A 15,840-nucleotide genomic window follows, 5' to 3' on the forward strand; every position below is an offset into this window, starting at 1 on the left:
CAGTACAAAATATTACATAACGCAACATAGCTGAACTTCTTAGCTACCAAACAAATCCTCATATCCATTAGCTTGAAACAGTTAGATAACCAAATTTACATATGGTTGTGATAGTGTGCATGAGTGGTGTGGGAGCAAGGCCTTCATAAACCACAGTCAGACAAATTATACAAACTGCAACAGAACTTTTATTAACCAAAGAGTGAGGTTTATCACTTATATGGCACAGAAATAAAAACAGTTATCTTTTAAGTTGAGCAGCGAACTTTCCAGTCCTCAAACCTTCAGTATATATCTACTTGCAAGATTCTCCAACACAGGTCTGGCTCCCTGCAGACCTTCCAGACTCTCAATATGTAGAGCTTCTTACAGGTTTCATAACCACAAGTCTGGCTCCCTCCAGACCTCTTAATCAGGATTCTTATATCCAAATTACAGCTTGTCCTACCCTGGCTGACTTCTATTCACCCAGGCAAGGAAAACTCAAACTCCAGGGCCTCTACCTCAGGTTCTCTCCTACAGACCTCTTGCCTCTGGGTCTCTGCTCTCACTGGGGAATCTCTCCCAGGGGACCTCTTCTCTCAGACTCCACTCTGGAACAGATATACTCCTCCCTCCTGAATCCCACCCCTCTGTCTCAGGCAGGACATGTTCTACTAGGTTAGTGCCACCTGCTGGAGGATAGCTTAACTGCCACCTCAATGAACCAGTGCTCTCTGCTGTCCACTGCTGGTATAATAGCAGCATTAGTGAGGGAGAATCCCTTATGTGATGGGACATACACCCCAGCACAATGGTAATGTCATTAAGCTTGCAAACATTTGTGATAAGTACAGGCACTTAATTTATAATATAATACTCTTACTCCAGAATTTGCATTCTCTGTTTCATGCAGCTTAATCAAGCCATGTTATAAAAAATTATTGGTTGTCCTTAGCATCTCCACAAGGCATCTAAAGGTGGATTCAGGAACATCATAGTAGTTTTGGTTTCAGAGGAGAGCCGATCATGAATTTCTATATACTGTGGTCCGGATTCTCTAACTATGCTAATTTTTTAGGTGCTGGTAGGCACCCAAACTCAGTTAAAAGTACCATTCAAACAATGTTGTTGTGACTTTCAAGGTGTCTACTGGCGCCTAAAAGATTGGTGCCGGAATTGCACCTATGTAAATGCTTTAGGCCGCTTAACCATCACTATGAGTGTGGCTAACGCTTAAAGTGGTGTTAGGCAGCCTTAAGTGCCTATGTAGGTGTGATTCACAGCAAAGATAGGTGCTGGAAATGTAAGCCTGGAAAACCCAGGCCTATCTTTCGCGGAAGTGCAATTTTCTATAGGGTGGCGTTGTGTGTTTGACATGTGATAAGCAGCTACTTTTTAGGCACCCTATAGAGAATCCAGGCCTCTGGTGTACTGTATGCCCATTGAATTTGTGATACTGTACCCGATCACCATGGGCCACAAATGAATATCTAGTGTCTGATGCATTTAGGCAGGATGAATCATGTCATTGCAGTCTAGCACTTTTTTTAAAAAGGAGATATGCTCAAACTGGAGTTCTCTTGGCTTAATTTTGCCTTATGATGGTGTGGTTTATGCATTGAAAATACCAGATAAATTTAATGTTCTGTTCATTTGAATATTGTTGAGGAGACTGAGAGAGGACATGATTGAAAAATTCAAGATAATGAAGGGGATAGACTTAGTAGATAAAAACAGGTTGTTCACCCTTTTCAAGGTGGAGAGAACGAGAGGGCACTCTCTAAAGTTAAAAGGGAATAGATTCCGTACAAACGTAAGGAAGTTCTTCTTCACCCAGAGAGTGGTAGAAATCTGGAACGCTCTTCCGGAGGCTGTTATAGGGGAAAACACCCTCCAGGGATTCAAAACAAAGTTAGACAAGTTCCTGCTGAACCAGAACGTACGCAGGTAAGGCTAGACTCAATTAGGGCACTGGTCTTTGACCTAAGGGCTGCTGCAGGAGCGGAATGCTGGGCACGATGGACCACTGGTCTGACCCAACAGTGGCAATTCTTATGTTCTTATGTTGAGAGACTGCTAAGAATTCTTCTGAGAGCAACTAGAAAACTGAAAGACCAAGCTGCCGAGGCAAAACGTGTACATGTTAATAGGGGGGGGGGGGGGCAGAGGGGGAACTGTGATGATCAAGTCCTTTTGAAGGTTTAATTTCATATGAACCATTTCTATTGTTTATGTGCTGTCTCCAAGACTCCTCTGTGGAATTCAGGCTACTTAAGTCCTTTCTAAATGCACATTTCAGACAGTTCCATTCTCTCTATTCTTTAATGTGACTCTCAAAGAGCACTGACAATCAGGGAGTAACACGAGTGCTATATTCCCTGAGGGTTTCTTATTTGACTGGACTACATAAAGGTAAGTAACGTTATTAACCTTTAAAATAGAAGATGTTGTAGCATGAAAAAAAAAACAAATTAGTTGTGGATGTTAACAAAAAAGCACCCTTTTGCTTGTAAAGTGTTTTTCCCCCCCTTCATACGTAGCTTGTGCTCTTGTAAACTGGAAAAAACACCATGAACACCTTCTCTCACACCAAGCAGCATCATGGGGTAAAGAGCTAGAACAATTGCTTTCGCCCACTACTTATGGGGAATTTAGGAAACGTCTGAAAACACACCTGTTCCTAAAGCATCTAGACAACTGATCCACTCATCTCTCTCCCCTCAATAGCGATTAACTTGTCCTTTTGATCACTCTCTCCTCAACAATGAATTTCCTGTCCTAATAATTCTCTTTCTTCCTCCCCTCTTAAAGTCAATTTGTTACCTTTGCTTAATCTTCTGTAAACCGCATAGAACTTCATGGTATTGCGGTATATAAGCTGTTATTATTATTATTATTATTGTTTGAGTTAAATGGCAGGGTCATCTTACTAGCAGTACTGTATATATTAATATATGTGGATGGAAAAGTAACAAGCAGGCACGCTGAAGAAACAGAGCACTGCATCCTTGTACAGAACAGATTTTATACTCGGATGTGTGAGGGGGGTTTCCCCATCCCTTGCTTGAATCCTTCGAAAAGTAACCAGACGCCTCCAGTGGTTTATCGGTTCATTGTTCTGTGACCCTCAAATATCTTTCATTTCAATAATCTTGCGTCGTACTTGTCTAATGTCTTTCTGGATTTTCTTTGATGCCAGCTTTACTTTGGTGTCTTGTATCTGTTTCAGTGAATCTAGAGATTCTTGAATTGATTGAAATCCTGATATGGAAAATAAATATATTTAGTTACTTGTAACATGAATCAGAATGCTTTTCTTTTAAAAAGTTGTCTAATAGTAATTGATTATCACTTACCTGAAATTGATATAAGGTCATTATACAACTAAACTCTTATGTCATGTCATTAAAGACCAATAGAAATACTGCTCTACCAAGGCCCTCTTTTACAAAGGTGCGCTAACCGATTAGCGCACGCTAATCGATTTAGTGCGCGCTAAATGCTAATGCATGCATGTTAGTCTATGGACGCGTTAGCATTTAGCACGCTAATCGGTTACCGCACCTTAGTAAAAGAGGGGGTAAGTCTGCTGTACAGAGTCTTTTTGTTTTCCTATGTTCTTACATCCTTCAAGGCCTAAAATAACAAGAAGATTTTTTAAAAAATCTATACAGCTATTAATAAGATTAGGCCCTTAAGTTTTAATCTTTTTCCTATGGAGCCCAGCATTAAACTCTAGTCCCACTTTAAGAATCTTCATATAATGTGATCATCTTGTTAAGAACATAAGATCAAAAGAATTGCCATACTGGGACAGACCACAGGTCCATCAAGCCCCATATCCTGTTTCCAACAGTGGCCCACCCAGGTCCCAAATACCTAGCTAGAGCCCAAGTAATAACACAGATTTGATGCTGCTTATCCAAGGAATAAGCAGTGGATTTCCCCAAGCCATCTCAATAATGGCCTATGGACTTCTCTTTTAGGAAATTAGCCAGTCAGCTTATTTGATCTCTTCTGCTGGTGTACACCTGCAGCAGTTAAGACGGTCTTGCAAAAATCTTCACACCTTTGCACATTTCAGATTCTGCTATCTGAAAAAAATACAGCTCAGAATGCAGTAACATGGGACTTCTTCACTGATACACACAACATGCATTACACTTTCACTGCAACAGAATTATTGTAGGAATATTCAAAAAGTAATTAAGAATAAGAAATCAATAATTCTTGATTATATAAGTCTCCAGACACCCAATAGAAAACCCAAATAACCTCTGTTTCCAAAAATTGAAAAATGCGGTACATAATAAGTTGAAATAGATGTGTGGCAATGTTTGGGCACCCCTGATCAGATTACGTTATTCACTGTCCCCCTCTTTTACAAAAACCGGAGCAGTAAATGCTCCGACATCCTTAGGAACTGAATGGGCTTCGGAGCATTTGCTGCATGGCTTTTGTAAAAGGGGGGCCTTTATCACTAAGGGAATGGTGGCTGACACAACCCTGTGTGATGCAAAGTCAAACATGATAATCTTCTGCACATTTTAAGGCAGTGGTTCCCAACCCTGTCCTGGAGGACCACCAGGCCAATCGGGTTTTCAGGATAGCCTTACTGAATATGCATGGAGCAGATTTGCATGCCTGTCACTTCCATTATATGCAAATCTCTCTTATGCATATTCATTAGGGCTATCCTGAAACCCCGATTGGCCTGGTGGTCCTCCAGGACAGGGTTGCATGCTGATTTTAGTAGTTTGAAAATACCCCCCCCCCCTCTTCTACGCATGCATAGAACGGGTTTTAGCGTTGGCAGCGGCGGTAACTGCTCCGACGCTCATGGAATTCCTATGAGCATCGGAGCGGTGATGAGCGTTGGAGCAGTGACCGCCGCTGCTGGCGCTAAAACCCGTGCTTTGCATTTATAAAAGAGGGGGGACAGTGAATATGGCAGATGCAAAAGTTTAGACATCATTTTAGTTAGTACATTACTTCCTTTTGCAGAAATAAAAGCGTCTTAATGTTTCCTGTTGCCAGCTTAAAATCTTGGTTTTGAAATTTTTTCCCCCCCATTCTTCTTTGCAGAACTGTTCAAACTCAGAAATATTTTTAGATTTCCTTGCATGCGCATTGTGATAAGGCCCCAGACAAGGGTTTCCCTCTAGTAAATCTTCTCTTTGTTTAAGCAAATCTGTATTGAGGACCAGTGGATAAACTACTCCAAAGTCAGCTAAAGATTTCAGTAGGCTCTTTCAGTAATTTGTGGGTTCTGTTTGGCAGATTTTTGAACAAATTTTTAGACAGGTCTGTCAGATTACACTTGGTCTTCTAGATCTTGCTTTTCTTCAGTAGTGCCAGAGGACTTCATTTCTGAACAGTATTTTCCAACTGTTGAAATTGTTAACGATTTCTTACAGATTTTCCTTACTTTGTAAAAGTGAATTATTTTCATTTTCAGACACTTAGGGCTCCTTTTACAAAGGTGCGCTAGCGGTTTTAGCGCACGCACTGGATTAGTGCGCGCTATAGCGCACGCTAGCTGAAAATCTACCACCTGCTCAAAAGGAGGCGGTAGTGGCTAGCTTGTGCAGCAATTTAGAGTACGCTATTCCGTGCATTAAGGCCCTAACGCGGCTTTGTAAAAGGAGCCCTTAGATACCTGCTTAGAGGGAGGTACCAAGGATAATTTTAATGAAGTTTGAAAATCAATAAAGATTAAAAAAAACAAAAACGATAGACTACAGACCACTAATACTTGATTGGTAATTTTGAGTTCTTTGAGTAACCTGGGGTCTATACTATCTATTCCATGTGATTTACTGTTTTTTAACTTCTAGATTTGGCCTATTCATCTTCCAGGTTCACAGAGATTTGTTTTGTTCCTCTGTGTTGTCATCCTCATATACTGTTTCCACATGGGTATTGTTTACATCCTCCTTAATAAATGCCAGTGCTCTTTTTGTAAGAAAAAAAGGTACCGGAACTCATACAGGCCCAACCTCAAGGGCAGGGTTGCTATCTATGGCTCTGCCCCTACAATAGCTACACCCATTTTACCAGCCATGGGACATATAAAAAGGCATTATTAAAGACAGCGCACCAATCCCTAGGTCCAACAAAAAAACTCCTAAGAGTGATCATAAACTAATAAAATATGTAGAGAAAAATTAACCTGAAACCCCCTCCCCCCCCAAACCAAACTGTGGCATGCAGGACAACACCAGAAAAAAATATTTTCCCGTTATACTACCATAACAATTAAGAGATGTAAATTTCAAAAACTGACATATTCCAATCAATACATTACAAATAAACAACTGCACAAAAAAACATAAAATTAATCCAGCTACCACACTACTTTATTTTAAACTAAAAATAATTTTTTTCTACCTTTCTTTCTTTCAACTGTGTTGATCCCAATCTCTGGTTTCTACTTTCCTCATTTTCTCTTAACTCCATTGACAGAAATTCCTGTTTGTTTGTCAATTTTCTCCTTTTTCAGCTTTAAACTAAACTAAACTAAATCTTAGGTTTGTATACCGCACCATCTCCATGGTCATAGAGCTCGGCACGGTTTACAGGGAATTGTGAAGAGAAAGGAACTACAAGGAAAGGGGTTAGATGAAGATCGGAGGAAAGAGGAAGGTTAAAGAGCTAGGATGTCAGATGAGGGGGGAGTGATTAAGTTTTTGAGAAAAGCCAGGTTTTAAGATGTTTGCGGAAGGGTTGGAGAGCACTCAGGTTCCGAAGAGGGGAGGTAAGGTTATTCCAGAGCTCGGTGAATCTGAAGAGGAGGGAAGTCCCCAGTTTTCCTGGGTGGGAAATGCCTTTTAATGAGGGGAAGGATAGTTTTGATTTTTGAGTAGGTCTGGTGGTACTAAGATTCGAGGAATTCCAGGACAGTGGGATTAATGGAGGAAGGATGCCGTGGAGGATCTTGAAAGTTAGGCAGATGCATTTGAAGTGGACTCTGGAAATTATCGGAAGCCAGTGAAGCTTGGAGAGGAGTGGTGAGATGTGATCGAATTTACTTTTTGCAAAGATAAGCTTGACCGCGGCATTTTGAATCCGCTGGAGTCTGTGGAGGTTTTTCTTCGTTAGGCAGATGAAGATGGAATTGCAATAGTCCAGTCTGGAGAGGATGATGGATTGGACGAGAACGGCGAAATGTTTTTGATGGAAACAGGATCTTACTGTCCTCAGCATATGAAGACTGAAGTAGCATTTTTTTACCAGGGCGTTGAGGTGGTCGTTGAAGGACAGTGTAGAGTCAATGATGATGCCCAGGACCTTGCTGAAGAATTCGAGCTGCAGGGTGGAGCCGGAGGACAGTGGGATTGAGGTGGGTAGCTGAGCTAATTTTGGGCCAAGCCAAAGAAGTTTTGTCTTGGATTCATTCAATTTCATTTGGACGGTGTGGGCCCAAGATTGCAGGTTCGAGATACAGGAGGATATGTTCTCTGAGAGATCATTGAGGTTCGAGTGTGTCTCCAGAAGGACAAGGATGTCGTCAGCATAGGTGTAAATTGTTTCAAGGGAGGATAGCTGGAGGAGTTTTAGGGAGGACATATAAATGTTAAAAAGGATAGGAGATAGAGGTGAACCTTGCGGGACTCCACAGATTGGTATCCAGGGGGAGGATGAGGTGCCATTGTTGTTGACAGTGTAGGAACAGGAACGAAGGAATTTTGAGAACCAATCAAGGACTGTAGAGGTGATGCCAATCTCGGAGAGTTGGTAAAGTAGAATGTCGTGGTGAACAACGTCGAAAGCGGCAGAAAGGTCAAATTGTAGGCGAACTTGTTGCGGGAGTGAAGTTGTTGGACCTTGGAGATTAGGGAGGTCAGAAGGGATTCGGTGCTGAAATTGGGGCGAAAGCCATATTGGTAGGGTAGGAGAATAGAGAATTTCTCTAGGTAGGATGAGAGTTGGGACGATATGATGGACTCGAGCATCTTGGTTAGGAGGGGGATATTTGCTATTGGGTGATAGCTGGATGGAGCGGAAGGGTCGAGGTCGGGTTTTTTCAGTAGTGGGGTTAAGGCGATATGGCCCATTTCTGGGGAGAAAAGGCCCGAATGTAGAGCAGAGTTTAGGAGTTTGGTAATGGAAGAGATGGCTTGAGTGGGTATTTTCTCATAGAGGTAGGAAGGGAAAGGGTCTAAAGAACAATTGCAGGATCTCATTTTGAGATAGAGTTTGAGGGTGAGGGAATCGGATACTTGGTCAAAGGCAGCCCAGAGTCTGTCGGCTGGGAAAGCGCTAGAGGCTAGCAGAGTAGGGTTGGGGTCAGTGAGCACCAGGGAGTTGTAGGAGACTGCAGGTGGGAAGGAGGATCGTAAGGTAGTGACCTTTTCATTGAAGAATTTTGCTAGAACATCAGCTGAGGGGGAAGAGGGGAGAGAGGTGGAGTCTTTTTTGGAGGTTAGGGAGCACCAGATTTTGAAGAGAGTACTACTCTGGTTGTTGGATCTGGAGATTTTCTGACCGTAGAAGTTCTTTCTAGCTTTTTTTAGCGCTGAATTGTAGTGCTTAATATTGGCTCTCCAGGATTGTTTATCGGAAGGGGAGTTAGATTTTTTTCCATATGCGCTCCAGAGCTCAACATTTCTGCTTTAGTTCTCTGTGATGAGGGAGGTACCAGGGGGCTTTACGAGGGTAGGAGATGGATTTGGTGGAAAGGGGGGCGAGGGAGTGGTAGGTGGATTCAGAGAGGGTGGTCCAGTTATGCCAGTTGGATTCAGGGTCTGCAGGCTTAGGAGCGGAGGAGAATTGTTTGAGAAATTTTGTCCAGAATAAGTCGCTTGAGATTTTTTTACGAAAGGTGATGGAATTAGAGGAGAAGGGAGGAGCCCCGAGGTGCGACATGAAAATGGGGAGGGAGAAGGTCCCAAGGAAGTGGTCAGACCAGGGGACCTGTTCCCAGCGGGTGTCGCCAGCTAAGGTTTTGTAGGCGGTAAGATCAAGGAAGGTGATGAGGTCTAGAGTGTGTCCCTTTTTGTGGGATGGGGATGAAGAGGGGGGTAAAAAACCGAGAGAGGTGAGGAAGCTCTTCAGTTCGATCGTATCCTTGTTGGTATTGTCGTCAAGGTGGAGATTGATGTCCCCAATGATCAAGAGTCTTTGAAATTTGAGGAAGGCGTTTGAAATAGTTTCGAGAACGAGATCAGAGGATTTGTTCCAAGGGGTGGGTGGGCGGTAAAGAAGTAGGATGCCCAGTGGGTGAGGTTGGAGTTCGTCGTTGACCGAGGCCAACATGTATTCTAGAGAGGTGTGGCTGCTCTTTTCGATGAGCTAGACATCAAAGAATGATTTGTAGATTAGTGCCAGACCGCCACCTATACGGTTAGTTCTGGGAGAAAACAGACCTTGGTAGCCATGGGAGCAGAGTTCATTTTGTGTAAATATGTCATCTTTCGTGATCCAGGATTCCGTGATGCAAAGGAATCCCGGGTCAGAGTCCTCGAGAAGGTCCTTCAGGATTTGAATCTTATTGCATGTGGATCTGGCGTTGCAGTAGAGAGTTGGGATTGGGGTGAGCGAGTCAGAGGCAAGGTTAGGGAGGTTGGCAGAGGGAACAGACTTTAAGGATGCGTGGTTGGCTCTTCGAGGGTTTTTTTTGGAGGGGTGGTTTCTGGTGCGTAGCAGCGTGGGGATTCTGAGGCCGGGACAGAGGTTTGGGTCAGTTGAGGGGTCGGGAAGGTTAGGGGAAGGAGGATTCAAGCTTTGTTCAATGTTTTTGCTGCCTATGTCTACATTTAATTATTGCTTGCTATCCCATCTTTGCTTCTCTCTCCTCCCTACTTCCATCCAGCATTTCCCCTCCCTCTTTCTCCCCAGGATCCTTCGACCCCACCCCCTTCAATTTTCTCCTGGTCTGTTGCAGGTTCTCCCAATGAGCTTCAGCAGAAGCCAAAACAAACAGTAACAAGTGTGAGGCCACAGTGTTTAGGTGCACACTGTCGGCTCTGCTGATCCTCTGCCCCTCTGACATCAACTTCCTGTTCTGGGGCAGGGGACCAGCAGAGCCGACATCGCTTGTCCGAACACTATGGCCCCATGCCTACTACTGCTTGACTTGCCCACCACTGCTTATCGTCAGAAGTAACAGCAGCTGCAGGAAATGGGGGAATGAGTTGGCAAAGGAAAAAAAAAGGTGCTGGTATACCGTAAAAGCACAAAAATAAAAAGCCCTGGTAAAGTCCAAAGCAAAAAACTTAATTTAGTCTCTCCACTCTGGCCTTATACTTTCTGAGTGCCCCTTTTACACTTTGATGGTCTAATTGTCTTATTGACTCCCTCATTGGCTTCTAATGTACCTAAAAAACATTTTACAATGAGCTTCTACTTCTAAGGTAAGCTTATTTTCAAATTCTCTTTTAGCCTTCCTTATGAATGCACTTAGAATTTTGTGAGGCTGATCAATGAAAAAGCTAACTTTGTAAGTTCAGCATTATTATGGCTGTCTTTATAGCTTTTGATTTTTTTTATGACTCCATTCATGAGAATTGATTGAAACTACTGTTAATCTATAGAAGGTTGTTGAGTCTTGGCACTGGATTTATGTTCTGATTACATAAGAACATAAGAGTTGTCATACTGGGACAGGCCAAAAGTCCATCAAGCCCAGTATCTTATTTCCAACAGTGGCCAACTCAGCTCACAAGTACATGGCAAGATCCCAAAAGAGTAAAACAGATTTTATGTTGCTTATCCTAGAAATAAACAGGGCTGGTTAGGACCCAAAGTGGTGAACTGGATTAGAGACTGGTTGACGGACAGACGCCAGAGGGTGGTGGTTAATGGAATTCGCTCAGAGGAGGGAAAGGTGAGTAGTGGAGTCCCTCAAGGATTAGTGCAGGGGCCGATCCTGTTCAATATGTTTGTGAGTGACATTGCTAAAGGGTTAGAAGGGAAAGTTTGCCTTTATGTGGATAATACCAAGATTTGTAACAGACACCGAGGAGGGAGTGGAAAACATGAAAAAGGATCTGCAAAAGTTAGAAGAATAGTCTAATATCTGGCAACTAAAATTCAATGCAAAGTGCAGAATAATGCATTTGAGGATTAGAAATTGGAAGGAGCCATATGTCCTGGGAGGTGTGAGAGGCTGATATGCATGGATGGGGGGAGGGACCTTGGGGTGATAGTGTCTGAAGATCTAAAGGTGAAGAAACAGTGTGACAAGGTGGTGGCTGTGGCCAGAAGGATGCTAGGCTGTACAGAGAGAGGCGTGACCAGTAGAAGAAAGAAGGTGTTGATGCCCCTATACAGGTTAATGGTGAGGTTCCACTTAGAGTATTGTGTTCAATTTTGGAGACCGTATCTGGCGAAGGACATAAAAAGACTTGAAGCGGTCTAGAGAAAGGCGACGAAAATGGTAGGAGGTTTCTGCCAGAAGACATGAGGAAAGACTGGAAGTCCTGAATATGTATACCCTAGAGGAAAGAAGGGGAGATATGATTCAGACTTTCAAATACTTCAAAGGTATTTACGTAGAACAAAATCTATTCCAGAGAAAGGAAAATGGACATAATTTGAGGTTGACAGGTGGTAATTTCAAGAGTAATGTTAGGAAATTCTTCTTTATGGAGAAGGTGGTTGATGCATGGAATGCGCTCCTGAGGGGGTGGTGGAGAAGAAAACAGCGACAGAGTTCAAACAAGTGTGGGATGAACATAGAGGATCTCTAATCAGAAAATAATGGATATACATTGAAGGAACTAAGGCCCGTACTGGGCAGACTTGAAAGGCCTGTGTCCTGTATATGGACATTCAGTTGAGGACGGGCTGGGGAGGGTTTCGATGGCTGGGATGGTTAAGATGGGCTGGAGTGAGCTTTGATGGAGACTCCTGTAGATGGAACTTAAGCACACTACTGGGCAGAGCTCTGGGTTTCTGGCCCAGAAATATCTAAGAAAAAGGACCATTTAAATTAAATTAATTTATGGAGCATGTATGGTTAGGCAGACTGGATGGACCACTCGGGTCTTTATCTGCCGTCAATTACTATGTTACTAAGTCCATTGTAATAATGGCTTATGAACTTTTATTTTAAGAAATTATCCAGACCTTTATAAACTCTGAAAAGTTACTGCTTTCCCCAAATTCTAGAATTTAATGATATATTGAGTGAAGAAGTATTTTCTCTGGTTTGTTTTAAATCTACTACTTAGTAGCTTCATTGCATGCCTCTTAGTCCTAATATTTTTGGAAAGAGTAAACAAGCAATTCCTATCTACTTGTTCCACTCCACTCAGTATGTTATAGATCTCCTATCATATCTCCCATGAGTCATCTCTTCTCCAAGCGGAAGAACTCTAGACACTTTAGCTTTTCCTCATAGTGAAGTCATTCCATCTCCTTTATCATTTTCATCACTCTTCTCTGTATCTTTTCTAATTTTGCTATATCTGAATGATGGCATCATTCCTACCCACTAGAAATCAGATCATCCAGGAAGGCCTGGGTAGGGTCTATTGTGTACGTGAGTGTGTATGTTGGGGGGGGGGAATAAAAACGTGATGGCAGATAAAGGCCTAATGGCCTGTCTATTTAGCCCATCCGCAGTAACCATTATCTCTTCCTTTCTCAAAGAGATCCCACATGCCTATCCAATGCTTTCTTGAATTCAGACAAAGTCTCTGTCTTCACCACTTTCTCCGGGAGACTGTTCCACACATCTACCACCCTTTCTGAAAAAAAATATTTCCTTAGATTACTCCTGAGCCTATCACCTCTTAACTTCATCCAATGCCCTCTTATTGCAGAGTTTCCTTTCAAATGAGACTCGACTCATGTGCATTTACATTACGTAGATATTTAAACGTCTCTGTCATATCTCCCCTCTCCTGCTTTTCCTCCAAAGTATCCAGATTGAGATCTTTAAGTCTGTCCCCATATGTCTTATGATGAAGACCACATACCATTTTAGTAGCCTTCCCCTGGACCGACTCCATCCTTTTTATATCTTTTTGAAGGTGTGGCCTCCAGAATTGTACACAATATTCTAAATGAGGGGCATCAATATCTCCAATTTCCTATTGGCCATACCTCTCCCTATGCATGCTAGCATCCTTCTAGCTTTCACCTTCACCTTTCAACCTGTTTGGCCATCTTAAGATCATCACATACAATAACATCCAAGTCCTGCTCTTCTGTAGTGCATTTAAGTTCTTCACCCCCTAAACTGTTCTGTTCCTTTGGGCTTTTGAAGTTCTTAGCATTCAATTTTAGCTGCCAGATTTCAGATCATTCTTCAAGCTTCACTAGGTCTTTCTTCATGTTATTCACACCATCTGAGGTGTCTACTCTATTGTAGATTTTGGTATCATCCACAATGAGGCAAATCTTACCTGACAGCCCTTCAGCAATATTGCTTATAAAAATGTTAAAAAGAACATGCCCAAGAACATAAGCTTGAGGCATACCACTGGCAATATCTCTTTCCTCACAGCTATCTGCATTAACCACTACCCGCTGTCATCATCTACTCAACCAGTTCTTGACCCAGTCCGTCATTTTCAGTCCCATCCCGAGGGCACTCTATTTATTAGATGTCTGTATGGAGCACTGTCAAAGGCTTTGCTAAAATCTAAATATACCACATCTAGCGCACTCCCTCTATCCAATTCTCTGGTCATCCAGTCAAAGAAATTGATCAGATTTGTCTGACAAGACCTACACCTCTAGTAAATCCATGTTGCCTCAGGTCCTGTAATCCACAGGATTCCAGAAACTTCACAATTCTCTGTTTTAAAAGCTTCTCAATTAATTTGCTTACCATAGAAGTCAGACTTACTGGCCTGTAATTCCCTACTTCTTCCTTACTTCCACTTTTGTGGAGAGGGACCACATCCGCCCTTCTCCAGTTCTCCGGTACCACTCCCAACTCTAGAGAAGCATCGAAAAGGTCAGTCAGCAGAACCACCAGAACTTCCCTAAATTCCTTCAGCACTTTCGGATGTACACCATCCAGCCCCATTGCTTTGTCTACCTTTAATTGTTTACCTTTGTCTCTGATCTCTGTATTTCCTCTGAATATCTACTTATTGTATTTCGCTGAATGTCCAGCACTCTTGATTGTAAACCGCCTAGAAGTCGCAAGATTGTGGCGGTATAGAAGAATAGAGTTGTTATTATTAATATTATTATTAATTTAGCTAGTTCCTCACAAACACAACCCTCTGAAAATCGATCAGGGACTACCACTCCTTCATCCCTATTCGTGTTTGTCTTCTGCGGTCCCACTTCCGGCGCTTCAGCCATGAACACAGAACAGAAATATTTGTTCAGCAATTCAGCCTTTTCTTTATCAGCTTTTGCATATTCTTTCCCTTCACTTTTGAATTTCACAATGCCTCTTTTGCACATCTTCCTATCACTGATATATCTAAAAAATGTCTTGTCTCCTCATTTTACCATGTCTGCTATTTTTTCTTCCATTTGTATCTTTGCTTTCCTAACTACTCAACCAGCTTCTCCTAACTTTTCCAGATATTTTTTGCCTATCTTCCTGTTTCTGAAATTTTTTTGTAGTTTATGAAAGCTGACCTCTTATTCCTTACCTTCTCAGCTACTACTTTTGAGAACCAAAGCAACCTTCTTTTCCTCTTGCTTTTACTTACTTGCCTCACAAAAAGGTTTGTCGCCCTTACAATTACTCCTTTCAGTTTTGTCCACTGCATTTCCATTCCTTTCAGATGTTCCTATCCAAACAATTCCTTGATGTAATTCCCCATCCGAATAAAATTAGTTTTTAAAAAAAGTCTAGAACCTTTACTTTTGAATGAGCCCTCTCTATATCCTTCTTAATATTAAACCATACCATGCAGTGATCACTGAATGCCAGATGATCACCTACTGTAACATCAGAAATACTTTCCCTGTTTGTAAGAAGTAAGTCCAGTATGGCCCCTTCCCGTGTGGGAACCATTACCAATGGCTGGAACAGTTCTCCATGTAGAGAATCTAGGATATCCCTACTTCTAGAAGACCCTGCAATGGGGATTCCCCAATCAACATTCAGCATGTTAAAATTACCTATTAGTAAAACTTTCCCTTTTTTAGATACTTTATATTCTGAATGTCTATTATTAAATCTTTGTCCACTTCTTCCATCTGTAAAGGAGGCCTGTATATCACACCAATGTAAATATATTTACCATTCTCTCTTTCCAAATTGATCCACAGTGCGTCTTCCTTGCCCTGCAGATCCTGCAATTGTGTGGCTTTAATTTGATCTTTAACATATAGCGCTACACCCTCTCCTTTTCTTCCTACCCTGTCTTTCCTGAACAGATTATAGCCCAGTATAACTACATCCCAGTCATGGTTCTCCATATACCACGTCTCTCTGATCGCCATTCATCTTCTTCCATCAAAGCTTCTAGATCCAGAATCTTGTTTCCCATACTTAGAGCATTAGTATATATTGCTTTCTAGATATTGCTCCCTTTTACCATCTGTGTAGAGGTATTCAGTGATTTACTTAACGTGAGGGCTTATACTCACCCAGGGATTTTTATCATCCTGTCCCATCACTTCTAATTTAAAGCCCTCTTCAGTTGATTAGCCAGCCTGCCACCAAAAACACTTCTTCCCTTCTTTGATAGAAGCTCCCACACAGTAGGGAATTTGTAGGCATACGGGAAAGGAGTTTGGTATGGTGGGTTACAGTGTAGTGGGTGGGCTAGAGGGGTGGATCACATGACAAAGAGGTTATTTGGAGGGATGGCCACTGGGAGGAGATTAATTTTTTTTTTTTTTGGGGGGGGGGGGTAAAACATCACCATGTATAATGGCCCCTTCCAACATTATATAGATTACCTATATGAAATGGGGAATACACATCTGTAT

The 15,840-nt window shown here is 42.1% G+C and overlaps 1 protein-coding gene across 2 annotated transcripts in view; it reads right to left on the reverse strand.

Annotated features, from left to right (window-relative positions):
* Positions 1-2,810: 2,810 nt before the first annotated feature.
* FAM81B (family with sequence similarity 81 member B) overlaps positions 2,811-15,840 on the reverse strand; it is a 119,523-nt gene continuing 106,493 nt past the window's right edge. For both annotated transcript variants that reach the window (XM_033929202.1, XM_033929203.1), the window contains exon 9: positions 2,811-3,243. In XM_033929202.1, coding sequence (XP_033785093.1) covers positions 3,110-3,243 — 134 coding nt within the window. In that variant the 3' untranslated portion in view covers positions 2,811-3,109. The remainder of the gene's footprint in view (positions 3,244-15,840) is intronic.

Source organism: Geotrypetes seraphini, chromosome 1 (genome assembly GCF_902459505.1).
Source record: "Geotrypetes seraphini chromosome 1, aGeoSer1.1, whole genome shotgun sequence".
NCBI classification, from domain to species: domain Eukaryota; kingdom Metazoa; phylum Chordata; class Amphibia; order Gymnophiona; family Dermophiidae; genus Geotrypetes; species Geotrypetes seraphini.